At 43.4% G+C, this 12033-nt stretch overlaps 1 protein-coding gene across 5 annotated transcripts in view; it reads right to left on the minus strand.

The window, feature by feature from the left end:
- The window catches only part of ASTN2 (astrotactin 2), a 999842-nt gene that overhangs the window by 18224 nt on the left and 969585 nt on the right, over positions 1-12033 (minus strand). For all 5 annotated transcript variants that reach the window (XM_054500794.2, XM_054500795.2, XM_054500792.2 and 2 more), the window contains 2 exons: positions 2261-2361; positions 417-600 (listed from right to left, as the gene is read on the minus strand). In XM_054500794.2, the coding sequence (XP_054356769.1) occupies positions 417-600; positions 2261-2361 (285 nt within the window). The remainder of the gene's footprint in view (positions 1-416; positions 601-2260; positions 2362-12033) is intronic.

The following is a 12033-nucleotide window of genomic DNA, read 5'->3' on the forward strand; positions in this document are numbered from 1 at the left end:
ATAGCTATTTACTGTAGAAAAACTCAGACTTCTTATGGAAGACTGAGAAAGGCCCTGGATTATGGGTCATGGCCCCGCTGCTGTTCCCCTCTGTGATCTTGGTTAGGACACAGGCCTTCAAAGAGCCTAAGTTTCCTATCTGTAAAACGAGGTGGGAGATGAGCAAGGAGAATGATTAATGCAAAGAGCATCAATGCCCTTTCCCCATTCAACATTCCAGGAGTGCAGGAATCTAAAGTTCCAAGATTCTTTCATTATCTCTGCCCATTTTCTATCTTTAGCCTCGATACGACTAAGGTGATAATCACCCTTATTTACTTGATAAAGCCTAGTCTCAGCCTATGGGGAAAGGGTCCAGAAAAGTCAACTGGAGACAAAAAGAATATGCCCCTCCAATCACACAAATACGCCCATACCTGGGCCCCAGCTCATCCTCACTTCTCCAGACGAAGTCGCCAAACTTTTCATAGTGAGAGTTGTAGTGGTGCTGGACTCGGAACAGCATCGAGGCTGAGACCTCCATCAGTGTGTTGTAGGCCATCTGCTGCTCCTTTCCACTTGTGTACCCATTGTACAGATTGTAGATCTTGTCAGCTATTTCTGAGAGGGCAGAAGGGCAGAAACAGATCACTGGGTGGTGAAAAAAAGTAAGGATATAAGCATGGGCTTCAATAAGAAAGGCACAGTGGTGAGAAAGTTTGCTTGCATAAGCTCTGGGAGCAGACAAACCTTAATTTCATCTTGAATATGTTATTGACTGGTTGTGTTTGGTTTTCTATCATCTGGAGGTAATGATGTCTATTCTGGAGGTGCATTGGAAGAACTAAATTAAAGAGTGGATACAAAGCACTCAACACAGGGTCTGGCACAAAGTTAGTGCTCATAATTGCAAGCTTAATTATCAATATAATTATTGTACCTGTGATTTTACATACAATTGGCTTAAATAAACTGTCTTGGATAATCTCAACACCCTCCTCCTACTTCCCCTTTGTTGTATTTCCAGCACATTTCTGTGATCAGGTCTGATAGGTCCCCATTTGAAACACCTTTCAAAGATAATCCAAATTCTTCTGCTTGTTGTTCATGGCTATTCCTACTGCTTCAGTTAGTCCTACTAATCAAAATAACTTCAATTCATCATGAGTAGAAGGCATATTCTTTCAGCTTCAAAAACCCTGTCAAAATCTGTATGTGGTCCTAAATTATTACCAACAACAGTTGCTGCTAGGAGAATCTGGAAACTTAGAGTAGAAATGGGAGGAACACTATGCTTCTCCCATTATGTTACACTATTTTCTACTCTGATTTTTATTTGTACTTTTTTTTTGACAGTGGACGTGTTATTTAAAAATAATAATTTTTAAAATTTATCAGGAAAATATTTCAAACCCCCTCCCCTTTGGTAGCACATAAAACATTTATAATTGAGTTTATTATTGAGCCATCTGCAGAAATGTCTGTCTCACCACCCATAATGTGAATTCCTAAAAGGTGGAGACTATGTCTCTACTGTATTGCTCGGACTTTTGAGAAATAATTGTTCAACTTTAAGTAGACCACCAGGACTTATGAGCCACTGTCACATTTTGCTAGACTTGATGTAGAAACCGCATCTACACAATGCTCAAGAACTAAGTATATGGTGGATCTGATTGACTGATTACATTTTTTTCAGTTTTTTTTTGCCTGCTGTTTATGTCATGAACCAGGAGCGGCAAAAACGTTTAATCTTGCATGCTAACTGACTGATAATCACTGATGGTAGCTCTATACTAAGGATTCTGAGACCACCATGGGACTGGATGGAACAGCATGCTGTGATCTGCTAATGATGTCTGCTATGGACACCACAAGGTGAAATGGTCTTCTAGGTGACATCTCTTTGCTACTCTAGCAATGACAAGTGGGAGAAAATGATTGGTCCCTGAGAAATCTAGGCCAAGCGACAAGATACAGTCATGGGGCTCTGACTCCCTACCATTCATGGCCTGTAAGTCAGAACACAGATCAACTCTCTAAAAGAGGGGGCAAGTCTTTCCACTACCAAAGATATTGCTAGTCAATCTTAATTTTTCCCTTCATGACTTTGATCAATTTAGCTCCATGTTCCTCCTGTTCCCTTAGTGCCTTCAATTTCCTCTCCCTGTGCCAGTGTGTCGGGGTGTGCGTGTGTGTGTTTAATGATTAGTGACTGTTGGGTGCAGAACTTAGGGGAAATATGGGAGTTACCTTGGAGTTGAAAAACTGGGTTACCTACCTTCTGCCTTGTTGTCATCTACCAGTGGACAGGCCGTCCTCAGCGTCACCGTGCTCAGCTCTGAGTGCCTCCCTCGTGTATCCACAGCATACAGAGTGAACCTGCAGCACAGCAAGAAAACAGAGCACCAGGCTGTGACTTCACAGAAGGCCCTGGGAGTTGCAGGGAAGAACACAGAGTTGTGGCACATTAGGCTACAGGAAAAATGATTTAAAAAAAAGAATGATAATTATAAAGCATTTATTGAGCACTAACTGCCTGCTCAGCACTTTGCACTTCCTAAAAGGGAGGGATTTATTGTCACCCACATCTTGTCAATGAGGACACTGAGACTTAGATTGTGTATCTTTCCACAGTCTCAGTTACTAAGGAACAGAATGGGGGTATTGAACTCAAGCAGTCTGAGTCCAGGGTCTGAGAAGTGAGCCCCAATGCTATCCTTTATGGCTGGATATATCCTTTTATATATTCATTAATTTACTCATTTAAGAAGTATTTATTGAGTATTTACTCCACACCAGGAAGTACTTTAAGTGCTAAGGTTATAAAGATGAACAAGAGAGTCTAGGTCACAGATCAAAAAAATAAGTAAAAATCAAAAAGTAAACAAAAAATCAGATAATGGTTAAGTGTGAAAGAAAATATACCAGAATAATGCGAAAAAGACTAATACGAGAGCATGGGGAGTATAGGCTTTGGAATGTAGCCCATGAAAGCCTTCCTGAAGAAGAAACTTCAGGACCTAAGACCTGAATAGTGAGGAAGAACCAGTTTGTGGAAGGAAGACCTGGGGAAAGAGCATTCTAGGTAGGATGCTCAGTAAGTACAAAGGTCGTGAGGAGAGGAGCCCAGACGGTTGAAGAAATGGGCAGCCAGTGTGGCTGGAACAAAGGGAGATGAGGTAGAAGGTCGGTGGGAACCTTGTAGGTCATGCCAGGGAGACTGGAGGTTAATCTGGCTATAAGGCATATCCCCACCTTTCTGTGATGTCATCTGAAGTTCCATGCTATATTAGTGGAAGCAGACACAGCCTGTGTGGCCTTAGAAGGGAAGAACAGGTAAAACGTACACCTGGTAGATTCTAGTCTAATCCAGAGCACATAATTCTTTCTAGAGCAGCCTCTGTCCTCTGTCCTATCTCGGGGAAGCTCTGTGACCCTTGTATTCCAAGATCTCCAAGTTCTACAGTTAAGCAAAGTCTAAGAAGGGAGCAGAAATGACTTTCTAGATGATGTGAGCCTTAGAGGCCAAGAACAGTCTGATAGAAGGGTTGAGCATCTGAGTGTTCTGTCTGCATCATGTCATCCTTTTTCACCGGCTTTTAAGGGTAGAGGCAGTAGTGTGAAATGGGTAGAGGGTTCCCTACATTAAGTAGAAGAGACTGGGGTCATAATGGCCCTATTTTCTTCCCTCCTCCCCTGCATCTCAAATTATCCCACGTTATAAAATAGGAAAAACACTATGATTACCAAGTTTCAGAATGCTGAGCCCTGATTGGCCATACATACTTGCACTTAATAAATATAAGTTGGTTATACAAATTAATTATTATGTGCTAAGACCCTAATATGTGTCAAGCACTGAGCTAAGAGTTACCTACATTAACACAATTAATTCTCCCACACAATCCTAAAATACAGGTACTATTACTCTCTTTATTTTATTTGTGAGGCTCAGAGAGGGGAAGCAGCTTGCCCAGAACCACATGGTAATTACTAGGACTGGCAATTTAAACCTTGGTTTCTCAGACTGTAAAATTCATACATGCAACCACTGTAAGCTGTTGTCTTCTGATCACAGTTCTGTAGAAATCAACTCTGTAAAAATGTGATTCCATTAGCCACACTTGCTGAACCCCAACTATGTTGAAGCAGTGCCATCTCATAAGATTTTCTGATCTTATGAAAACATGCTAAAATAATCACCTTCATTATCTATACCTTTCCGAAGATAAAACTGAAGATTTAAAAAATTAAGCAATGTGTCCAAAGTCACAGGTTCAGAAAATTAAGGAGCCAAGACTGTCATCTGTCTTACTCTAAAACCCACACTCTTTGCTCTCAGCTGCCATTTTATTGCTCCCACTCGCAGGCTCGGAGGATCATATCTGGGTTACCTACATGGGCCCTTCCAGCTTTGACTTCCCATGACCTGAGGCCTCAAAGGTTGTTTTATTAAAGGGTACCATAAGTCAAAACTTCTTGGTACAAAGGAAGCAGGGGGTGACACAGGAAGGGGCCCGATCTTGGAGATGGCCAGATGTGGGTTCATATTCCAGTTTTACTGTCTAGCATTGCGAACTTGGGCAAGTCGCTTCACCTCTCTGAGCTCACTGTACCTCTCTGCACTCAACATCTGTGATAGAGAGACTGCCACCCACCTCACAAGTGCAGTATGGATAGATGTGAAATGTAAGTGCACTGTGAGGTAAGTTATCATTGGAAAGCCATGCAGAAGGGTTGAGAACAAGATCATAAATAAATTCGAGGAGGTGAGAGTAAGCAAGTGGCAAGGTGGGAAGTGAGAATAGCATTAGGCAACATTATGTAAGCACTTATCATCCACATATGGACCCATCTAGAAAGTGGCAGAGGCAAGATGCAAATGCTAGCATGTGTGACTCAGAGTGCATACACTTCAGCTTGGGTACAGCTATATGTTAAATGACAACATGTCATTTAACACAGTACTAGGCACATAGTAGGCACTTGATAAATACTGATATAAATGAATGAATCAAAGCATACCACCTCTCATTTCTTAATTTTAGTTTCTCCATCAATAAAATGAGGTTAGTTTCACAGACAGTGCATGGCTGTCTCAAGGATTACATGGAGTGATGCATGAGAAAGTGGCTTGTAAGAGGATTTTTATAAAAGCACTTATTTGTGCAAGACAACACATTTTAAAAAATGCTTTCTTGGAGTTAGAAGATGTATTTCAACTGAGGGAAACATGGAAGGCTTGTAGTGAATAGAATATATGAATGAAAGTTCAAAATACAAAAAGTAGGAATATGTTTTAACACAGCTTTTTCATAGGCCACTTATGTTCCTGTGGTGCTTCTGCAATCCATTTCCTTCACCCAAGAGGGCCCAGGGTCATCTCGCTGCTTAGCCAAGCAGCATGAATAAGATAGCCCCCAGCATACTGGGGAAGAAGTGGTCTTAGGTATTCATGTCATAAACACTGGGTAGAATCCTTGCTTTCTCCAATTGCTGGCTGAACATTCTTTGGGAAGTCACTTCACCTTCTTTGAGCCTCAGTCTCCTCACCTGTAAAATAGGGTGAAATTATCCATATCTCACAAGTTGGGGGTCAAGACTCAGTAATACAATGATAATAATAGGCCCAGTTCAATCTTTGCTCCCTAAAAGGTAGCTTCTATTTTTGTTATTATAGTAACCAAACATGCCAGTGGGGGCCTCGGAATGGAGGAGGCCTCAGGCAACCCTGCTGGGGGTGGAGAAAGAGGAAGACGTCAACCTCACAGTGCTGGGTCAAAAGTCACAAGGCCATGCGCTTTCTGCCTGTCTCAGCTGTAATTGTAGAACTGTTCCAGAGGCACATCTGAAAGCTGTTAGGGGACCAGGCAGGGCCTGAAGGGGTTACTTGTGAAGGGGAGAAAGTGGCACTCCTGATATGAAGGAGAGAGGGAGAAAGAGACAGAGAGAGTGAGAAGTTGGGGGGGACAGAGACCAAGAAACAGATACAAATATATACCACAAGCAAATCCATACAGCAGGAGAGTGAAAGAGGGAGAGCCAGGGACAGAGAGTGACAGAGACAGAGACAGAGGGGAGAGGGAGAGAGAGAGAGAGAATAATCAGACCTCTGAGTTTCTTGGGCTCAGAAAGGGTGTCAGCCTCTCTCTGCTCAGTTTTGTCATCATCTCTCTGAAGCAGGCTGAGGTTCACTGATAATTTGAACTAAAACTCCTGTACCATCAACTCCTAATCTTGATTTTACAAGTGGAGAAACCAAAGCCCAGAAGGAAAACGACTTGCACAAAGTCCCACTTGCCAATAAATTCACACAAAGACTCTGGCATTCCTGACTCCTTCTCCTCCAGTGCTCTCTCCTACAATTCCATGTCCTAGCTGATCAAGGTCCAAGTCTACTTATGGGATGCTTTCATTATGAAAGAGGTGGCTCATGGATAACATTGGATGAGCTATATAGGAACCTGCAGCTCCAGGCCCAAACCATTGCTATTCCTTTCCTTGGCCTTATTTCAGGGGAAGGAACACTGGCCAAGGTGGCTGAAACCTGAATTTGAGTCCCAGCTTGTCCACAGACTGTGTGGTATGAGATCTTGCATACCTACAGTAATACAGGCTTAGTGTATTGGGAGGTTGAAATCCAAACAAACACAGTGTTTGGAAAATGCCTTGGGATAACTACTCCAAAGTATTTTTCAATGTTTCTTCATCATTATCAGGACATTGTCATCCTCAGGACATCATCTTCATCATCCTTAGGACAAAGTCCATCACTCTCAGGACAAATTCCTCAACTTGGAACCCCCTCATTTGAGCTCTGGTCAAAGGTCTAGGTGTGCTTGCTGACCTTCCTCCCTACTCTGCTTCACAGCAGAGGCATCTCCAGCTGCTGATGGTTCCAGAACACGGATCCCACCTCTGAACCTTCCCACCAGTGGCACTCTCTGGCTGAGTCATCCATCCCCTTCTTCACTTGACCCCTCTCCACCTTGTCCTTGAAGCATCGCTCAAACCTTACCTCCTCTGGAAAGCCTGCTTTGACCCATCTGAAGAGCTGCTTAGCCCTCCTTTTCCCCTGCATGGTGCCCATGCCACATGGTGCACTTGTCACACAGCTAGGTCAGCACCCCTTCACTTCTTTCTTGCCCCCATGAGTATGTGATTGTCTTCAGGATCAGAATATGTTTCTGCTCATCTCTAAACACCTACACCTGGTGCACCAACGCTCAGCACACACAGGTCAGAATGAATGAGGCTCATTTCCCTTTCCTGGAAATCAGTCTTTCCATCTGTAAAATGAACAGAAGATGACTAGATTGAAGGGTTACTAAAATGAGTGGAATAACAAGAGGGCTAAAGGCATGGCTTTGGAATCAGCCAATTTGTTGTTAAATTCTGGCTTCTCGTACATTGGCTGTGTGTAGCCTTGTCTCAAGGTACTCACCTGTACAACGGGAATCATAATATTAAAACTCCCACCATGAAGGGTTCTTGTTAGAATAAAAGAGAGTGCAGCATGAAAGTGCTCAGCACAATGCCCGACATGTGCTATGCAATAACCAATAAGCAATCAATCGCTGTTGGCATCATCATTAGAGTTAGTACTAAGCCACTGCCCAAGGCTCTGACTTCACCCCCAACTGGAGTAAGTGGTCCCAGTGGAGATCAGAGGAGGGTGGGTAGAAAGGAAGCTGCTATTGGTCCCATCCAAGACCCCAGACCTCCTCACAGCAGGGGTGAGAGAATGAAACCAAGAAGTTAATTGGCAGTGAGAGCTTCTCACAGATCTGACAGGGGGTAAGAGCAGGGACAGAGCCCTAGAGGCCCACGTCAGGCCTAGGTCCCCAAGAGTACAGGAGAATGCGTTTGAAGTCTCCAGGCCAATGCCTGCTCTTCCCCAGCCGCAACATGATTTAGGCATTCTGGGGAGGCAAAAGTCTCCTCGCTGATTTGAAGGGAAACAGATGTTTCCAGGCCAGAGGCCCCAGTCTTATAAAATGCTCCTTCCCCCCACACAGCTTTGGCAAACAACTTCCCCTTAGCTCACGCCCACCCCTCCCACCCCCACTGCCATGGCTCCCCTCCCTGCCATTTCCAGCACAATGTGGCAGACAGGGGCAGTAGGAAAAGCACCTAGTCCCAGCTTAAGCTTTGGGTCTGGGAAGCTGGATGGCCAGGGACACCTCAATGCCCATCTCTATGCTTCAGCCTCCCATCTCCTGCAGTGAGGGAACAGGACCAAGCTCACTGCTGAGGGATAGGTTAGATCTAATATTCTAGGAACTGAGAGCTGTTTGTTCTTCAATAGAGCTGGTGTTACACGTTCCAGACTTTTCTCCACTGGATTCTGTGGCAAACAGCATGGACTTACAAAAAAGACCGTTCTGGATTTGAATCTGGATTCCACCTGGGCAGTAGCAAGAAGCTACTGAGCAAGTAGAAATTTTACCATTGAGCCTCAGTTTCCTTATCTGTAAAATGGGGACGAGAGTTTCATCTTGTGGGATTGTGAGAATGAAATCAGAATGCAATCTCCCTACCCATAGTTTAGGTTTCTTGTGAACAAAATCAAGTACTATATCTTTTCCCTTGTACTATTCATGATGCCCAGACAGTCTGGATGTAGAGAAAATGTGTAATAGTGTTCGTAATTGATTTTTGATGGGAAAACTGCTAGACACTCTGAAGTCCAAAGCCTCTCGTTCTGAACCCAGCTCTACTCAAGTAGTAGAAAGAGTGTTTCTGCTTTTATGATCACAATGAGGCAGGGTGTGTAGGGGTTAGAATAGATACTGGAGCCCTGCTACCTGAGTTCCAATGTTTGTTCTACAACCTACTATCTTTATGACCTTAGGCAAGTTAATCGACCTTCTCTGTTCTATAATGTTTCTTGTCTTTAAAGTGTGTGGCCGGGTGTGGTGGCTCACAACTGTAGTCCCAGCACTTTGGGAGACCGAGGCAGGTGGATTGCTTGAGCCCAGGAATTCAAAACCAGTCTAGGCAACATGGTGAAACCCTGTCTCTATAAAAAATACAAAAATTAGCTGTGCATGGTTGTACACACTGGTAGTCCCAGCTACTAGGGAGGCTGAGGTGGGAGGATCATTTGAGCCTGGGAGGTCAAGGCTACAGTGAGCCAAGATGGCACCACTGCAGTCCAGCCTGGCCAAGAGAGCGAGACCCTGTCTCTAAATAAATAAATTAGTAAAAATAAAATGTGTATGATAATATTATCTATCTCAAAGGGATGTTAGAGGAATAAATTTTATGAAATGATGCTTGGCACATGGTAAGTGGTAAGTTTGCATAATTGTTATTCAATGTGCATGTGTTTAAATAATTCATCTCTTCCATAATGGCTTTAAAACAAGACCCCTACCCCAGTTCTTTAACATTTCACCTTGAATACAGGCAGGCTCATGAGTGCTTTGACCAGTAGAGCAAAATGGAAGGGATGCTGTGTGACTTCTGAGTCTGGGTCATAAAAGGGAATGCAGCTTCCACCTTGCTTACTGAACCATTCTCACTTGGAAGCGTGAGCCTCCGTATAAGAAATCTGAGTGCCCTGAGGCCACTGTGGCGGGAGGAAGACAAGCCACAAGGAGAGGCCATGTGTGGTTGCTTCAGCAGCCCTGGTACCTAGGCTCCAGATGGATGAGTAAAGGAGCCTTCAGATAATTCTCACCCAAGCAGTCAAGTTACTCCCAGCTTTTGAATTCTTGCAGTTGAGGCCCCATACTTCGTGGAGCAAAGACAGCCCAATCTACTATGTACTGTCTGAATTTCCAACCCACAGATCCATGAGCAAAATCAAATGGTCATTTTAAGCTGCTAAGTTTTGGGGTCATTTGTTGTGTCATCAGTAGTAACTGCAACAACTAACAAGCATTGCAAGCAGGATCAGCAAACTACAGCCCACAGTCCAAATCTGGCCCACTGCCTATTTTTGTAAATAAACCTTTTACAACCACACTCTTTTTTGGTTTGCTTTGAATGCATTTTCTATGGCTGCTTTCACACTACAATGGCAGAATCATGTGATTGTGACAGAAATCACAGCATTGTCAAGGCCTAAAATATTTACTATCTGGACCTCCAGAGGAAAGCTTACTGACTCCAATGTAGAGCTTTGAAAGTACTGAATGTAGTATCATTTGCTTACATTATTTCATTTAATCCCAAGGTTAGAAATCATTCCTATTTTACAGTTAGGATCAGAGAGTTCAAGTGACTGGTCCAAGGTCACACAGCTCTCTAACTGCAGGTCTAATGCCTCCATGGCCTGTTGAAGACCTAGACTCCAGTTTGAGTAATAATAGCTTTGGGTAAGTCCCACCATGCTCTGCTCTCACTTTCCCAGCCTGGGACATGAGGGTATTGGGCAAGTTGGTCTGGAGAGGCTGCCAAAAGTCAGATGTCCAAACTTCCCCCCAGCTGAGTGCTAGCTACCAAGCAAAGTATTTCTGTTCCCCTTTAGTCTAGGAGTATCAAAGTGAAGCTTGAGAATGAGTCACCAGGGGCTGCTATGCATCCCTGCTCACTCTCACATGCAGCCACCCACCCTCGAGCACCAGAACCCAACTTTCCTGTCTCCCAACTCAAGCTGACAACCCATGCTTTCTGCCAACATAAATATTTAATTCTAGTGCCCGGAACAGAGAGACCATCTTGGTATTAAGGACTCCCATCCCAGTTTCTACTTTCAAAACAACTCAGTCTGAGGCATGATTAGGAGGTCCCGGCTTAGAACAAAGGTAAAGCAGTTTGTGGTTGGGCTCCAAACACCAGCTCCCCACACTTGCACTCCCTTCAACCCCTCAAGCTGTATGAGCTACCAGGCAAAGAATCAGGGGAGTGGGGAGCTGGCAGGGAGAGCTCTGTAGGAAGGCCAAGTCTGGAAACCAGTGTTGGTTCTAAGCTCAGGCAGAGGAGACAGCAACCTGGAAATAGTGCTAGGCATCCACTGTTCTGACTGCTAAATCCCCTGAAAGTCACTGGTATGTGAACATCTCCCTAAAATTCACAGTGCAGTGAACATCAGAACTCAGAAATAATTGTAGTATTAACACTTAAAATTAAATACATATAAATTGATTTACAATTAAAGTGTGTTGAGTGTATCTCCAATACCTGAGGAGTGAGTAATTATCACAGCAGCTCCACTCTCTGTGGCTTGCCATAAGTGAATGCCTACTAGGTGCTGGGTATTCTGCTAAGCAGGGAAGAAACACCCATAAAAAAAAAAAAGAGGGGTTTTTGCTGTCATGGAGCTCACAGAAGAGCAGAGAGATGGTCAAATGAACAAGAAATGGGACACAGTACTATAAGCTCTTCAATAAAAATGTATTCTTGCCCCTATGTTAGTTTCAGGTGTGTCTGTTCTTCCTTCTTTCAAAACAGTGGACTAAGCCTTAGATATGAGTTTAAAAGCTACTGTGAACTAGACCTTATCTTGCTGGATCTTCTGTCTGCTGCAAACTGGGATTGTCAACCACCTACAGGACTCTCATTTTTTTTGTACGAAAAAAATGATGACAATTCTTGCCCTCTCCATTCTGAAAGCCTTTGAGGAGCGAATAAGACAGTGGATTTAAATATATAAATACTATGCAAATGATCTGTCTGAGTGTATTCATGCACTCATCAAATATAAGTGACCTGACCCCTCTTGAGAAAAAAAATGCAGGTTGGCATGTTGCTTGGCTTTAACAACAGTGACTGTGTTTGCCTTTCTTTTCTTGGTCTTCTCCTGTCCCTTCCTCTCCCCATCCCCCCTCTTTTCCTCCTCCTTCTCTTTATTCAGGGTGTGGACTAAATGATAACACATAATTGTACTAGCTATAGTACTTAATTGGAAGATGTTCATATTTTAATAGGCTGTTTTAGGGTAAAGCAGACACAGACTAATCTTATGGTCTCAAGTTAAGGAATGAATTGAACACAGAATGCCCAATTATTCTACTCCAACTTGCATTCCTGGGATCTCTGAAGCAAATTGTAGGCTTTTAAAAATATCTTTATCGTATATTGGACAGTATCTCTGAACTCAGA

The sequence above is a fragment of the Pongo pygmaeus genome, chromosome 13, assembly GCF_028885625.2.
Source record: "Pongo pygmaeus isolate AG05252 chromosome 13, NHGRI_mPonPyg2-v2.0_pri, whole genome shotgun sequence".
Taxonomy (NCBI): Eukaryota; Metazoa; Chordata; class Mammalia; order Primates; family Hominidae; genus Pongo; species Pongo pygmaeus.